At 38.4% G+C, this 17,058-nt stretch overlaps 1 protein-coding gene across 16 annotated transcripts in view; it reads right to left on the bottom strand.

Moving 5' to 3' along the window:
- AHI1 (Abelson helper integration site 1) overlaps window positions 1-17,058 on the bottom strand; it is a 231,607-nt gene that overhangs the window by 151,343 nt on the left and 63,206 nt on the right. For all 16 annotated transcript variants that reach the window (XR_016233697.1, XR_011388506.2, XR_016233694.1 and 13 more), the window contains 3 exons: window positions 14,130-14,253; window positions 7,194-7,423; window positions 4,675-4,781 (listed from right to left, as the gene is read on the bottom strand). Coding sequence is in view for 9 of the 16 variants with exons in the window: in XM_008263550.5 (XP_008261772.1) it covers window positions 4,675-4,781; window positions 7,194-7,423; window positions 14,130-14,253 (461 nt within the window). In the remaining 7 variants the exon portion in view is untranslated. The remainder of the gene's footprint in view (window positions 1-4,674; window positions 4,782-7,193; window positions 7,424-14,129; window positions 14,254-17,058) is intronic.

Raw genomic sequence — 17,058 nt, 5'->3', positions numbered from 1 at the left:
AGCTGGACTGGAAGAGGAGCAACTAGGACTAGAACTGGCACCACAGGTGGAGGATTAACCTAGTGTGCCATGGCGCCGGCCCCTCTTCATGCACTTCTACTTGTTTTGAAAAAGACATTATAGACATCATATTCTGAAATGATTTAGACTGTAATTTTAGGTGGGTTTTCTTTCGTTGAGGTTGACAGTAATTTGGGGGCAGCTAAAAATAATATCTAACTAATGATGTCAGGAAAGACATGAACATTGAAGTAGAACTTGCCTTCTACTTGTGTAAGAGGAATTACCAATGAATTAAACTGTACCTTTATCTTGCATCACATACAAAAATCAACTCAAAATGGATAGAAGCTCTACATTTTTTTTTTTTTTTTTTGCACCGGCAGAATGGACAGTGAGAGAGAGACAGAGAGAAAGGTCTTCCTTGTCCATTGGTTCACCCCTCAATGGTGGCTCTGGCAGCGCACCGCGCTGATCCGAAGCCAGGAACCAGGTGCTTCTCCTGGTCTCCCATGCGGGTGCAGGGCCCAAGCACTTGGGCCATCCTTCACTGCCCTCCCAGGCCACAGCAGAGAGCTGGACAGGAAGAGGAGCAACCGGGACAGAATCCGGTGCCCCGACCGGGACTAGAACCTGGGGTGCCAGCGCCATAGGCAGAGGATTGGCCTAGTGAGCCGTGGCGCCAGTCGAAGCTCTACATTTAAGACCAAAAACTATAAAACTCTTAGAACAACAAGGGAAAAGCTCCTTATGCATTGTTCTTAGAAATGACTTTCTGAATATCACACCAAAAGTTCAGAACACAAAAGTCAATTTCCCATGTGGGTGCTGGTTCAAGTCCTGGCTGCTCCACTTCCCATCCAGCTCTGTGCTGTGGCCTGCGAAAGCAGTAAAAGATGGCCCAAGTCTTTGGGCCCCTGCACTCGTGTGGGAGACCAAGAGGAAGCTCCTGGCTCCTGGCTTTGGATCGGCACAGCTCTGGCCATTGCGGCCAACTGGAGAGTGAACCAGTGGATGGAGGACCTCTAGCTCTGCCTCTCCTTTTCTCTCTGTGTAATTCTTTCAAATAAATAAATAGAACTTTAAAAAAGGAAAAAAAAAAAAAACACTATGCATGGATTCCAAAACTGATTAAAAAAAAACTGCTGTGTATTTAGGATTCAGACAAATGCAGTAGTTTTTTGTTTTGTTTTGTTTTGGTTTTTTTTTTTGTGTTTTATTTACTTATTTGAAAGGTAGAGAGACAGAGGGAGAGAATGAGAGGTAGCTTCCCTTCCTGGTTTGTATCTCAAATGCCTGCAACAGTCAGGGCCAGGCAGGAGCCAGCAGCCAGGAACTGCATTCTGGTCTCACATGGGAGGGAGGGGCCAAGCCTTTGGGCTATCATCTGCAGCCTGCCAGGTGCATTAGCAGGAAGCTGGATCAGAAGTGGAGTAGCTGGAACATGAGAAAGACACTCCAACATGGGATGTGGGTGCCCCAAGCAGTGGCTTAATCCACTGTGCCCACTCCAATTTTAGTTGCCCTTGTCATAAAAACAAAAAATAGGGCAACTCTGTGATACAATGGGCATGTTAATGTATTTCATTATGGTAACCTTCTTATTGTCTTTAAGTACCTTCATAAGATCATTTTGTATATGTTGAATATTCTTAATGAAATTTATTTTTTACACTAAACAACTGCTAAAAGTCCTTCTTGTTTGGATTACCAGGAGTAGAAAAAACTGCAAATACAAAATTGCTTGAGCTAAGGTACAAAAAGTCAAAGAAAGTCTGCCTTAGTCTGCAGGCAGAATTCTGAATCAGCCTTCCTCACCCTTGTGGATTCCTTATTGCTTTTTGCTCCCTTCACATACAGCTGGGGTGGGGAATCTTTTTTCTGCCAAGGGCTATCTGGATATTTATAACATCATTTGTGGGCCATACAAAATTATCAAAATAAAAATTAGCTTGCCATATAGATTTATTGAATTTTGAGTCCCACCTGTAGTTTCCTTACACGGCCAGACCAAATGATTTCACGGGCTTTATCGAGTGTGTGAGCTTGCTGTTCCCCACCCCTGACCTAGAGGGTCTCCTCTTCAGAGGGGAGTGGGCACCAGCTGAGGAAAGTTATAGTCCTGACATCAGCAGCGGAGCCCCTGACACTGAATAGAAGTATTTTTAAAAAGTTACAGAAAACACTGAAATGCTGACACCACAGATGAGGATTTTAGAAAATAAAACTTCCTATCAAATGCTAGGTATAAATTTGAGACATTTGATGGCAGATTTTGTGTTTGCAGTAGCTGATGATTTCCTCGACATTTCTTTATCACATCCATGGTCAAACTAAAAATACTTGTTTTGAAGCAAGTGTCCTGGTGCAAGGAGTGTGTACAACAGCACATGAAGAGTTCTCCTTAAGGGACAGGTAGCACAATGGCTCTCCCCATGCTGTTGGCTGAATACAGCCAGATATGACCACAGTCACTAGGTCTGTCACATGGCATAGGCTACTAAAAAGACATTTCAGCTCATTTCCTAGATTGCCATTCCTGTCTCATGTAATGGCCAGGCTGAAAACATGCAAAGTAAATCTGCCCTTTAGTTAAGTATGTTAAGGCAAAGAAATGTGATTTTTGGGGGCTGGTGCTGTGGTGTAGCGGGTAAAGCTGCCGCCTGCAGCGCCGGCATCCCATATGGCGCCGGTTCAAGTCCCGGCTGCTCCACTTCCAACCCAGCTCTCTGCTATGGTCTGGGAAAGCAGCAGAAGATGGCCCAAGTGCTTGGGCCCCTGTACCCATGTACAAGACCTGGAAGAAGCTCTTGGTTCCAGGCTTCAGACTGGCACAACTCTGGCCATTGCAGCCAATTGGGGAATGAACTAGCGGATGGAAGACCTCTCTCTCTCTTTCTGCCTCTCCTCCTTTCTCTGCATAACTCTTTCAAATAAGTAAATAAATCTTTAAAAAAAAAAAAGAAATGTGATTATTATATCAAATAATGAATTTTGCTTTATAGACTCAAATAACTGAGTCTGAGGACTTTGAATCCTTGCTGATCCTTCAGATAAATAATTAGAAAGTTCTTTTCAAAGTGTGTTAATCTAGTTTACATCCTGAATCCCAAGAAATCCCAAGGGATCCTTTAATCTGATTAGACTGGAAGAGATAAGTAAATATAGAGTTCTCTAAACTGATCTTAGAGACTCAATACATTTGACTAAAGTTCATGGAAATTTAAAGCAACTATGAGGGCCAGAGCTGTGCACAGCAGGTTAAGCTGTCGCCTGTGACACCAACATCCCATATGGGCACCAGTTTGGGTCCTGCTTGCTCCACTTTCAATTCAGCTCCCTGCTAATGTGCCTGGGAAAGCAGCGAAGGATGGCCCAAGCCTTTGGGCCCCTGCATCTGTGTGGGAGACTTGGAAAAATCTCCTGGCTCCAGACTTTGGATTGGCCCAACTCCAGCCATTGTGGCCATTTAGGGAATGAACCAGCAGATAGAAGATCTATCTGCCTCTGTCTCTCTGTAACTCTGCATTTCAAATACATAATAATAAAATAAATCTTAAAAAAAAAGAAAGCAACTATTGTCATATATTCATCACAAAAATCGAAGAACAAAGGTATAACATGTTAGGCAGAAACTGTATCGATTAATATAAAATGAACTGAAGCTTCTTGACTCATATTTAACTAAAAACTAAAAAACATGGATCAACAAAATTGCTTACAAACCACCTTAGAAATACTTTTCCCTCAAATGAGCTTCCTCATTCATTTCTGACTACTGAGCATATTTCAAATGAAGTGATTATTGTAACTGGATCGTAGGTCTCCATGATAATTCCACAATATGAAAGACATCACTGTTGGCAAAGCACTGAACATATTGCTTCTAGAGAGATGTCATGGACCAAGAAAAAATGAAATGAATAACAGAAAATAAGTTATTACCTAGAATTGTTAATATAAAATATACCACGGTTTAGCATAAATTTCAGTTAATGGATCACTGAGCTCAGCAGTAAAAACTGGGTACAAAAGAGGGAAAGTGAGGTCTGGCCAAAACAAAGAAAATCTTAGTTAACTTATTGCACTAGTACCCATGAGGAAGAAGTTATAACTGTTTTTTTTTCAGGGACTGACAAAAATTGATAATTTAAAAATATTTTTATTGACTTATTTTCATTTTATTTGAAATGCAGAGAGGGGAGAGACAGAGAGAAAGAGGAGAGAGGTACGTGTGTGTGTGTGTGTGTGTGTATGTGTGTGTAATGTGTGAACACGGAGAAAGAGACCATCCATCTACTGGTTCACTTCCCAAATACCCACAAAAGCCATGGCTGAGTCGGCTTAGACCAAAGCTAGGAGCCCAGAACTCATTCTGGGTCTCTCACGTTGAATGGCAGGGATCAAAGTACTTGAGCCATCATCTGCTGCCTTCCGAGCCGTGCATTAGCAAGAAGCTGGATCACAAGCAGAATAGCCAGGACTCAAACCAGGCACTCTGATATCAGAAGAGGGTATCCCTCGAAACCACTTAACATTGGCACGAAATGCCTGCCCCTGATAATTTGTTGGAAAGAGAGAACAGAATGTCCTGATATCCTATCTTAAACTCATGTGGTTGTGCTTTTTCCCCAGTTTCTTTAATGAAACCCCCAAATATAAAATATAACCTACTTTATTTATAGCCCAGTGGCGTACCGAATGTTGCAAATCATTCACCTTGACATAGGTATCCCAAACAACAATCATCCCTGTGCAGTCTCCTGTGTACATGTGATGTCCTAGTTTAAGAAAAATAAAATTACACATATCACTCAGAGTTAGAAACAAATATGAAGCTGGGGGAAATCCCATCTCAGTACAACAGCCAAAGAATTGAATTATTAAAAAAGCCAAAGAGCCAAACACAACTCACAGTGAAATCCCAATTATCTTTGTTGAAGTTCTTCACTCTTTTAAATTATTTTTGATGACTTATTCCCCATTGTCACTTACCTGAATTTGAATACAAAAGAAATAAGCATCTCAGGGCATGTGTATGTGGCTCATATTCCAAAGTCAAATTTTTTGAATTATCAAACATGCATTTGTATTCATTATTAACCCATATAATCTGTTTTATATTAGTAGAAAAATACCAGGGTTCTACTATACACTATTAATATATAGTAGAGATGATATACTAACTTCAGACTAAATGCTAATACCTGAGACCCAGTAGGAACTTAATGTATGATCAGGAAATTCATTAAATAATAAAAATAACAAGTATTACAGTTTGATACTGATTCTTCAGTCAAACCATCTTAGAGTTGAATGAGACCTCAGACTACCAAGTTCAACTTTATACCCACTCAGGAAGATGTTACACAAAAGTTACTAACAGATGGCTGCTCAGCAACTTTGAATTTAATATTCTGCAAAACAGTTTATTTAACTGGTGAACTGTTCCTGGTGTTACAATGTTCTTTTTAATTTTAAGCAAAGAAAACTATGTCTTCTGTAGCTATGACCCTTCTTTATCTGATGGAGGACAGTTTCCTTTTTATTCCCCCAAATTTGCCTATCCTATGGCCAAATATTTGAAGAACTTCTTTCTGTGTCTTTTATAATCTGGGAAATTCTATTATGACAAAGTTTTCTTTTTTTTAAGATTTATTTATTTATTTGAAAGGCAGAATTACACAGAGGCAAAGGCAGAGAGAGATCTTCTATCTGCTGCTTTACTCCCTAAATTGCCACAATGGCCGGAGTTGGGTCAATCCAAAGCCAGGAGCCAGTAGCTACTTCCAGGTCTCCTACACAGGTGAAGGGGCCCAAGAACTTGGGTCATTCTCTATTGCCTTCCCAGGCCATAGCAGAGAGCTGGATTGGAAGTGGAGCAGCCAGGTCTCGAACCAGCACTCATATGGGATGCTGGTGTCCATTTGGGATGCCAGCACTGCAGGCGGTAGCTTTACCCACTACACCACAACACCGGCCCCTGACAGTTTTTAGACACCTTTCAGTTCAGGACTTTTCCTGAATATGTTTATTAACATATTAACTAATTTATTAACATTCCTACAGCATAACTGAGTACATTAGCAATATTATTATGTTGATATGGATCTTATATTAATTATAGCTACAGTCTACATATCTAGACTCTGAAATAATGTGAAGGATTATTTAACATATATCATAAGTTTCTTTAACCTTTAAGCTAATAAAGCTTGTATTTTATATATTTAAAATAGCATTTATATTATTCATACACTAGGAAAAATCTTTAAATAACTGCAAGTTTCCCTTAATTTTTGTCTACTTTCTACAAAATCTTATTGCTACATTTTATACACACACACATACACACACAGATGGAATACTATCCAGCTGTAAAAAGAATGAAATCCTGTCTTCTGCAACAAAATGGTTACAACTAGAGACCATTATACTAACTGAAATACGCCAGTCACAAAAAAAAATTATGTTTTCTCTGATTTGTGATAAGCAATATACAGAGTACAAAAATAATGTAATGTAGATGAGTGAAACTAACATTCTGAGATTTGATTATTATTTATAGCCCTTGTCTACACAATTGAGGAACAGTGGTTTTTATTCTTACTATTTGTTGAATTCTGTATTTAGTGGAGGATTAAGCTTATGATTATAAAGTAAACTGAAAGTATATCATTGTAAAAATTAAAAGAAAAATAAGAAAGGAAGGAGGCTGGTGGGTAGGAGTGAGAGAAGGAGGGAAGGTAAGGTGGGAAGTATCATTATGCTCTTAAATCTGCATATATGAAATACATGAAATTTGTTTCCCCTAAATAAATAAAAAATAAAATATAGATTTCCCCCAGTCTTTCTAATATTATACTCTTTAACTTAAACTTCCTTTAAAAATTGAAGAATGCTAATATCCAACCTAAAAAATATATTTATGAAATTTGGTACATGGCTGGTTGTTACAGCCAAGATTAATGGAATGTAAATTGCTAGGAATCTAATAAATTCAAAATTACAGAAAGAACTACCCTGGTGCCAGACTTATCATATGATGTACAAAATAAGCATAAATCTAAATATAAACAATCATGAACACAAAAGTCTCTCTCAAGCTTAGCTATTCTCTCAGTGCTTTAAAAAAAAAACCTAGGAATTCTTCATGCAGCTAGTTTTCACTTGAAACATAGTCTCTGACATACCTTCAGTATCAAAACAGAGAGAGTTGATAAAACTCTTGTGAGCGTCAACCTGTCGGACCAATATGGCAGAATCTTCTCTCATGTCAATTTTCCATATTCGTATCATAGAATCATAGCATCCTGTAACTACCAGCTCTCTTGTGGCTGGATGGAATTTAGCCGTGTAAACAAAAGAAGGATGAGGTAAAACTCTGAAAGTATTTGTATTGTTTATTTCATTTTTCCATATCCTAGAAAAGGATAAAAAGTTATATATTGCTTCTGAAAGGTGGAAGAAAATTTCTTTAACAGTTTTTCTGAGTCAATATAGACAATGGACCTTAAGTAACCAAACGACAACAACCAACGGTAAACTGTCTTATAACAACTGAAGTATGATAACCACCTATTTGACAGGTAGATTTTTTTCTTATCTACCACACTATATCTGTTAATCATAATATATACTATAAAATTTAAAACTACATTTGTAATTGGATAAATCTGATATTTAAGTCTGCCTATTTAAAAATTATGTATCTATTTTTATTTATTTCAGAGGCAGAGCATCAAAGACAGAGACAGAGAGGGGTTTTCCATCCACTGGTTCACTCCACACATGCCTGCAACCACCAGGGCTAGGCCAGGCCAAAGTTAGCAGCAAGGGACTCCATCCAGGTCTTTCAAGTGGGTCCAAGAAGGAACCCAAACACGAGAGCCATTAGGAACCCAAGCACTTGAGGCTGTGCATTAGTAGAGAGCTGGGTGGTAAACGCAGACAGGGCTTGATCCTACACATTCTAATACAGGAAACAGGTACCCCAAGCAGCAGTTTCATCTTCTGCACTATAACACCCATCCCCAGACCTACCTATTCTTGACACTGATTTCTAATTTATGTTGTATATACTGCTTTTGCAAAATGCATACCACTGGAGATTTAGAGAACAGGATACTCTATTAACTTTTATATTTGTAACTTCAAAGTCTAGATAATAAAGATGAAGATCCCAAAGACTGAAACAAAATACTGAAATTAAACTGAAATGTCCAGTGAAATAAGATTTTAAGAATTATGATAATTGGAGAGAAAGCATACTGCCTGATATTAAGAACTTCCTTTAATGTCAGGAAGCATATAAGTAAAAGATTTATTTATTTATTTGAAAGGCAGAGGCAAAGAGAGAGAGAGGCAGAGGCAGAGAGAGAAAGAGGCAGAGAGAGAGAGTGTGAGTGAGTCTTCCATTTCCTGGATCAATCCCTAAATGGCCACAATGGCTGGAGCTCAGCCAATCTGAAGCCAGGAACCTGGAGCTTATTCCAAGTCTCCCACATGAGTGCAGGGGCCCCAGGACTTGGGCCATCTTCCACTGCTTTCCCAGGCCATAGCAGGGAGCTAGATCAGAAGTGGAGCAGCCGAAACTAGAACTAGCACCCATATAGGATGCTGTCACTGCAGGCAGCAGCTTTACCAGGTATGCCACAGTGCCAGCCCCAGGGAGCATATTTTCTCATTGTTTCTTCTTTTAAACAAGGGCTATTTTTTTTTTATTTTAAATTATCACTGCTATAATCTTGACAAAAGAATAAACGGTTATAAGGGTTAAATAATTACTCTTGCAAAATGGGCAATTTTTTTTCTTGTAACAACGGGCAATTTCTAGCAATACACGGGTAATGTGTGAGTGTGGAATAGTGGATTTTTTCTGTATTTGGTTACATTATTAGAATTAGGAGAATATATTAATTTTTCCTCTGGGGATTTATGCTAATCTTTTAAAATTATAGATAAAAGAAAAATACATTTGGTATTCAAAAATAACATTCTGTAAGTTTTCAAGCAGCTGCATAAAATACAGGATATGATTGTCTATTACTAGGAACCTATACTAATAATGAAGGAATTGAAAGAACATGTTTTCAAGTAAAACAAACCATGTGTGTCATTACACAAACATTTTTGCCAAGTAACATTTTCCATGAATGTATGTTACATGAAATGTTACTTAACTAAAAGAATAAAATTGATAATTTGAAGGGATTATTATGATGTTTAGGGGCTGGCACGGTGGCACAGAGGGTTAAAGTCCTGGCTAGCAGTGCTGGCATCCCATATGGGCATTGGTTCAAGTTCCAGCTGCTCCACTTGTGATCCAGCTCCGTGCTAATGTGTCTGGGAAAGCAGCAGATGATGGCACAGTCCTTGAGTCCCTGCACCCAAGTGGGAGACCTAGAAGAAACTCCAGGCTCCTGGCTGCAGGTCAGCTTAGCTCCAATTATAGCTGGCATTTGGGAGGTGAACGAGTGAATGGAAGACCTCTCTTCCTGTGTCTCTACCTCTCTCTGTAACTCTTTCAAATAAATAAAATAAATAATTAAAAAAGCTTAGTTTAAAAGCTAAAGAAACATTTAGCTGCTTGCTAATTATTGTTAGAGGTACTGGCAGAAATTAAACATGTCTTCAAAATAGTTCAATACCATTAAAATGGGTAAAATGTTTTATAAATAAAAATGAAGCTTTTTTGGTGCAAAAATTGAACTGGTATCAATAATGGCTTTTGCTACCCAGGTATAACAATGGTAGAATCCACGATAAAAATATATTAGTGGGTTTGGGGATAAATTAGGCTGACCAGAAAAAGCAAGGATGAGCATGCAAAACACATTAGATTTAGGAAATAAAAAACATATCAGAGAGCAACGTATGAAGAGGGGGAATGGGGAGACACATGGGGTCAATGGGGAGTCATTTACACATGGGAAAAATTTCTACTAGTAATAGAAACTACTGATTTAAGAAAAACACAGTTTTTTGAATAACTAAGTGGATTTAAGCTTAACTCACGAGGCAGACAGCTACCCATTGGGAAATGGTTACTTAGAAGACACTATGACAGTGATGCCTAGAAAAATAGAAGATGACATGGGCAGAAATCCACACTTCTGCCACACGGTAGCATCACTGAGTCTAGTTCGCTTCCATTTTTTTTTCTTTTAAGATTTATTCATTTATCCAAAAGGCAGAGGCAGAGAGAGAGAGAAAGAAAGGTCCTCCATCCGTTGGTTCATTCCCCAGATGGCCTCAATGGCTGGAGCTGTGCAGATTTGAAGCCAGGAGACAGGAGCCTCTTCTGGGTCTCCCACATGGGTGCAGGGGCCCAAGGACTTGGGCCATCCTCTACTGCTTTCCCAGGCCATAGCACAGAGCTGGATGGGAAGTGGAGCAGCTGAGACTAGAACATGCATCCCTATGGGATGCTGGCACTGCAGGCAGCGCTTTACCCTCTACACCACAAAGATGGCCCCATTCTCTTCCTTTTGACTTTTGCTTATTCACTATAAATATTCACAACCTCTTTCAAAAACCTCCTTTTTTTTTGGTTCTAACTACAATGCTTCTCTCTTCACTCAATTAATGCTTTCCCAATAATATTTTTATGATGAAAACCGTCAAATTCATATAAATTTTAAAGCCTCAGGAAAAAAAATTATTATGCATGGAAAAACCTAGGTGGCTTCAAGAAATGTTGAAGTCTGAGCTGGAGTTTAAATGATGGCTATGAGCCCACTATTGTTCACCAAAGCTGCTTCTTGAATTTATGTTGGAAGAGTAAGTTAGCTAGGAAAGATAGGAAAAGGATATTTAGATATAGGAAGATTAGGTAAGGTAAAAGGAAATGAAGATGCCAAAGAAGATAAGATGTTGAGAGACAAAGAGTACATGGAACATGCCTAAGAAAAGGATACAATGAGGCATGTGTCTATTATTTCATGCTAAGGAATCCGACGAATTTTCAATGCGTAAGGCAAACACAAGTATGTTTTAAGTTAAGGCATTATGAAATATGGTTTGGAAAGGAGAATTTTAGCACAGCAGAAACACAGCAACTAGAGACTGAACACTGGGAATGTTTAATAGCCACAATTAAAGCAAAAGGCAAAAGGAGTTTGAGATAAGTCAAAAGCAATGAAGAGTGCAGGATAGATGGTAAGCCTTTTAGGAGGGACAGAGATTCTGTGCTCCTTAGATGTGGGAAAAAAAGGAGAGATGAGCACCACTCAGAGGTTATGGCTTGGGAGACAAGTAGATAAGGATTGCCTTTAAAAAAATATGTAAGAGGGGCTGGCCCTGTGGCCCAGTGGGCTAAAGCCCAGGCCTGTGGTGCCAGCATCCCATATGGGTGCTGGTTCGAGTCCTTGCTGCTCCACTTCTGATCCAGCTCTCTGCTGTGGCCTGGGAAAACAGTGCAAGATGGCCCAAGTGTTTGGGCCACTGTACCCACGTGGGAGACCTGGAAAAAGCTCCTGGCTCCTGGCTTTAGATCGGGGCAACTCCAGCCGTTGCAGCCATCTGGGGAGTAAACCAGTGGATGGAAGACCTCTCTCTCTGACTTTGCCTTTGCCTCTCTGTAACTCTGCCTTTCAGAAAAATAAATAAATAAATATTTAAAGAATAAAAAGCTGGGGGAGGTGACGGAAAGTAAGATAAGCATAGAATAATCAAGTACAGGATCCTGGGAATAAACATGTGAAAAGCCAAAGGAAAAGAAAGCAGAGAGAGAATTAATAGAACTGGTCAGTCACAAAAAGAAAACCACTGAATTAAAAATATACCAAGACAGGACAACAATGAATTACAGCAGTGAAGGCAGAGTATACAGCAAAACTGGCCACCGGGTCTGCAAATTTGCAAGACACTGCTGAGAGAAAGTTTATACAGCACGGTGGGAATGAAAGCCAGATTAACTGGGTTGAAGTCAAGACATTATGTGTAGAATACTCTTTATGGCATTGACAGAAAAAAAAATAATATGGTAATCTAGAAGGAAGGAAGAATTGAAAAAAAAGTTTTTTAATGAAAGGAGATAGGAGCATGTTTCCAAAAGGAAAGATCAAATTCAACAGAAAGGAAGGAACTACACTGACTAGAGGGGGTAGCAAACAGTGTATCTGACAGAATTATGGATTAAGGGATTGAGATTAAAAGCACAGGTCAAAAATTAGTTTTAAGGAGGCTATTTCCATATCTCTTTGTTAAGAGAGACAAAAAGAGGTAAAGATGGGTGAATTTATAATCATTATAAGGAAAATTGGAGGGAAATATAGGAAGTTCACATATGGCTAAAGTTCACATTTAATGAAAGGGGGAAGACTGGTGATTGAGTGTATAGAATTTCGTAGGTGGTCAGGTTTGGGAGCTTTTGCCAAAGGAATGTGAAAAAGATGCTGCACAAGGATGAATAAAAGGATTGCTCAGCAGAACTGAGAGCTCAGGCGACTGTAAGACTTACAAAACCATAGGCAAATCTCAGTCAAGTGAAATATTTTTCTTGATCATTACCTGTCATCAGACAGAATGGCTGTGCTAAAAGAACAAGCAGACCAGCTAGGTTCTTAGAGCCATTGTTAAGGAGTGAAAGTTGGTTCTCAGCTCAACAGTGAAGGAACTGCTACCAACTGTCATCTTTTCTCATTTAAATATATACCAACTAACAATCATAATATCTCAATCAAATAGACATTGTATACAGAGAAAAAAGTTGGTAAGATTAATAGAAGAAGGACCCAGACACCGGAAGTCAACATGTTGAGATCAAGGAAGCAAAAGAAGTAAAAGACGTGGCTCACTTGGTTAATCCTCCGCCTCCAGCATCCCATATGGGCGCCGGGTTCTAGTCCCGGCTGCTCCTCTTCCGGTCCAGCTCTCTGCTGTGGCCTGGGAGGGCAGTGGAGGATGGCCCAAGTGCTTGGGTCCCTGCACCCACATGGGAGACCAGGAGGAAGCACCTGGCTCCTGGCTTCGGATCAGCGCAGTGCACTGGCCATAGCGGCCATTTGGGGAGTGAACCAATGTCAGAAAGAAGACCTTTCTCTCTGACTCTCTCTCACTGTCTATAACTCTGCCTAATAAATAAAAATAAAAATAAAAATAATAAAATTAAGAAAATTAAAAAAAGAAGTAAAAGAGCAATGGGTATAGATCTCAAAATGCTCTATCAGTTTCCTACTCTATAAAAAAGATGTGCATGCTCCTAACAGCTGTTGGAATCAGATGAAATGGTGTATGCACAGCACATACACATGCTGGCTTGAGTCCCTGCTAGTCTGCTGCCAACCCAGCTCCCTGCAAATGTGCCTGGGTAGCAGGAGATGATGGCTCAAATACCTAGGCTCCTGTTGCCCTTGTAGGAGACCCGGATGGAATACCAGGCTTCTGGTTTTGGCATAGCCTAGCCCTAACTGTTGGGGCCATTTGGAGAGAGAACCAGCAGATGAAGATCTCTCTCTTTCTCTCTCCCCTCTCTGTATTTCAAATGAATAAATAAACTTTTTAAATTTTTTAAAAAGCATCTTGAAAAGCTCTAGTAGTATTTTAAAAAGACATTCAAGATAGAACAAGTAGCTAACTAAAGTATAAATGAAACTTTAAAAATTAGATTTTAAAATGTTTGAGATTTTAAATTTAAAGGGAATCAATTATTTTCAGACTGACATTCTGAAAAGAGCAAATATTTAATAATCTCTGGAGCCATGAAAGCAAAAAGCACCTATTTCTTTATTTCCCTTACAGCCATGTCTTGGGTGCTACTGGGTTCCAGTCTATGCAGCCAGCCCACAGTGAAGACACAAATCCCTGCCACTAACACTTATGTTCTAGAAAAAAAAAATCTCATGTTTAATAATCTCATCTCAAAGTATTAACTAAACAATAATGACTGAAAGACAGTGAAGGCTACAAATGTTACCTTGTACATACATAAAATATATATATGAAAAATGTCTTCAATAAAAATGTTTTATTTCTATTTCTTTAGTCAGTCCTTCTGCACGGTGAATATTTATGACAGTCCCTTCACAGGGTTTGAAAAACAAGAAAGCCTGTATCACTTTGTATTTCCTCTGCTTTTCTTAAAGACAAACAGCATGTAACAGCACATAGTTCGTGGGTATACAAACCTGGCAGTGCCATCAGATGACGAAGTAAGGATATAGCGATCATCCGTGGACCAGCAAAGATCATAAATGATATTGAGGTGGCCACACAACTCTCTCATGAAACGTCCAGAAGGGATTTCATATACTAATGAAAATATTTAGAAATTAGTATGTTTCCAGACAGAAGACTTTCATTTCAGTAAGTACAAATAAATTATAATTTCTTTGAGATGCAATGATTTTTAACAGCCCTTGTCTCAAATGTTGAGGAACAGTGTTTTTTTTTTTTTATTTCATACTATTTGTTGAACTCTTTAATTTGTGTAGGGTTAATCTTATAAGTTAACTGAAAATATATCTTTGTAAAAAATAAAAATGGGATTAGGAGAGAAGGAACAAGAAGGGTAGGAGCATGGTTGGGAGAGAAGGTACTATTTGTTGAACTCTTTACTTAGTGTAGGGTTAACCTTATGAGTATAAAGTTAGCTGAAAATATATCTTTGTAAAAAATAAAAATGGGAATAGGAGAGGGAGGAGCAAGAAGGGTGGGAGTGTGAGTGGTGGGAAGTGTCACTATGTTCCTGAATCTGTATATATGAAATACATGGCATTTGTATATCTTAAATAAAATTTAAAAAAATAAATAAATCTTATTAAAAATAAATTATGCATAAGTCAAGCTCTGTTTGTAACAAAATTATAACCAAAGACATCTGCAGTGTAAACACAATTTAAAAATCTACTTAAGGATAGTTTTTATTTTCTTCAGACACAAAAATTTACACATAAAATTTTATAATATATAAAAGTGCATAATATAAAATGAATTATTCTTGTCAAATAAGTGACATTTGCATTGTAATTCACTTCATGATTAAGATATTATTTGATCTGAAAATGAAATTTCAACCAAAATTTTAATTATCTGAAGTAATGAGAGATGAAAACTATGCTGTCAGAAAAAGATTCCAACAAAGTGAAGGAATTAATAGTGACTCAATGTGACAGTCAAAACACTGAATTATTTACATTATATGCAAAATGAAATCTAAAATTACACTAAACTGAACAAAGTTTTTAGTCTCTACTTTCACGTAGTGGTAAAATCATACTGTCCTTTAAAATATTAAGCAGCTCGGATGAAACAGCAAAATCAGAATCTTGGAAAGTCTGCTCCCTTGGAGAAGCAACAAGAAAACTGGTAAAAACTGTTAAAATCAGCATTTTTCAGAACTCTGGAGAGTAAATAAAGTTTGTATTTACTCAAGTAAAATCTCGGTAAGAATACTGAGCTTTATCATGCTTTACGTCGCCCTAATCCATCCTTCTCTCTTAAACTCTAAAGTAGCCTTATGAAGTAATGAAAATCTGGAGCCGGGCAGAAGCTGGCTCCTCACTACCACCACCAAAAGCCACATCCCCAAAGACTTATCACTCTTTGACAGTCTAGTGGCTCCACAAGTGGCTTTATTCTCAGGACTTGGCCTTGTTTGACCTTGCTCAGTACAGGTGTTGTGTAAATAACACGCTCAAACAACCAGAGGTATCATTTAACACCACAGCTCCCTCAAGTGGTGACACAAGGTGAGGCTAAGAAAAGGCTTTTCAAAGAACAGCTAGCATAGTGGTAATCAAACTACACAAATAATTACATATTTTTAAAGTCCATTATTATTTCACGGGGAGCAATATTTATTTAATAAATACCAATCAAGTCAATTATGAGCTTCCACTGAAGAAAAGGGAAACCAAGGAATAAAAAACTTTTGTGAAGCTGAGGAAAATCCAACGCCATGTAGCTTATAGGGCAGGTGTTGTGAGAAGGTTACTTCCTGTAGAGGAGAGCTGTTTAGAATACCTAGCCAAAAGGACGGGAGAGTATTCAAAGCTTTAGTCTACACTGTATGATAATGCTCACTTAAAAAAATCTCTAAAAAACTAGAGAAATAATTTTTCTTGGCCTCTCCGCTGACTTCCCTATCATAATGAGAAGTCTCATCTAGTCACTCGCTAGCCAACTCTTGCTGTTCTAGAGCACGACAAAGTTGTGGGCTTTCATAATTAAAATCAGTATAGTACTATAAACTAACCACTTTGGCTAAAATTCCTCATGAGATCTATTAATCCTTAATGCTTCTAACTTTCTATATTTAAAATTGAAAATATTTACAGAAATCTTTCTGTATGTTTTAAAAATACATTTACCATCCTTGATTTGATCATTTATTATACTTTTGGTTAGCTATTGTTAAGAAAAGTGGCAAAATTATTATTATTATTTTTTTAACTTTTATTTAATGAATATAAATTTCCAAAGTACAGCTTATGGATTACAATGGCTTCCCCCCCATAATGTCCCTCCCACCCGCAACCCTCCCCTTTCCCACTCCCTCTCCCCTTCCATTCACATCAAGATTCATTTTCGATTCTCTTTATATACAGAAGATCAGTTTAGCCTACATTAAGTAAAGATTTCAACAGTTTGCTCCCACACAGAAACATAAAGTGAAAAATACTGTTTGAGTACTAGTTGTAGCATTAAATCACAATGTACAGCACACTAAGGACAAAGATCCTACATGAGGAGTAAGTGCACAGTGACTCCTGTTGTTGACTTAATAAATTGACACTCTTGTTTATGGCCTCAGTAATCACCCTAGGCTCTTGTCATGAGCTGCCAAGGCTATGGAAGCCCCCTGAGTTCACTGACTCTGATCATATTTAGACAAGGCCATGGTCAAAGTGGAAGTTCTCTCTTCCCTTCAAAGGTACCTCCTTCTTTGATGACCCGTTCTTTCCACTGGGATCTCACTTGCGGATATCTTTCATTTAGGTTTTTTTTTTCCCCCAGAGTGTCTTGGCTTTCCATGCCTGAAATACTCTCATGGGCTTTTCAGCCGGATCCGCATGCCTTAAGGGCTGATTCTGAGGCCAGAGTGCTGTTTAGGAC

The sequence above is a fragment of the Oryctolagus cuniculus genome, chromosome 5, assembly GCF_051225735.1.
Source record: "Oryctolagus cuniculus isolate XC-2025 breed Fujian yellow rabbit chromosome 5, ASM5122573v1, whole genome shotgun sequence".
In the NCBI taxonomy this organism is placed as follows: Eukaryota; Metazoa; Chordata; class Mammalia; order Lagomorpha; family Leporidae; genus Oryctolagus; species Oryctolagus cuniculus.
This window is presented reverse-complemented; position numbering and strand designations above follow the sequence as displayed.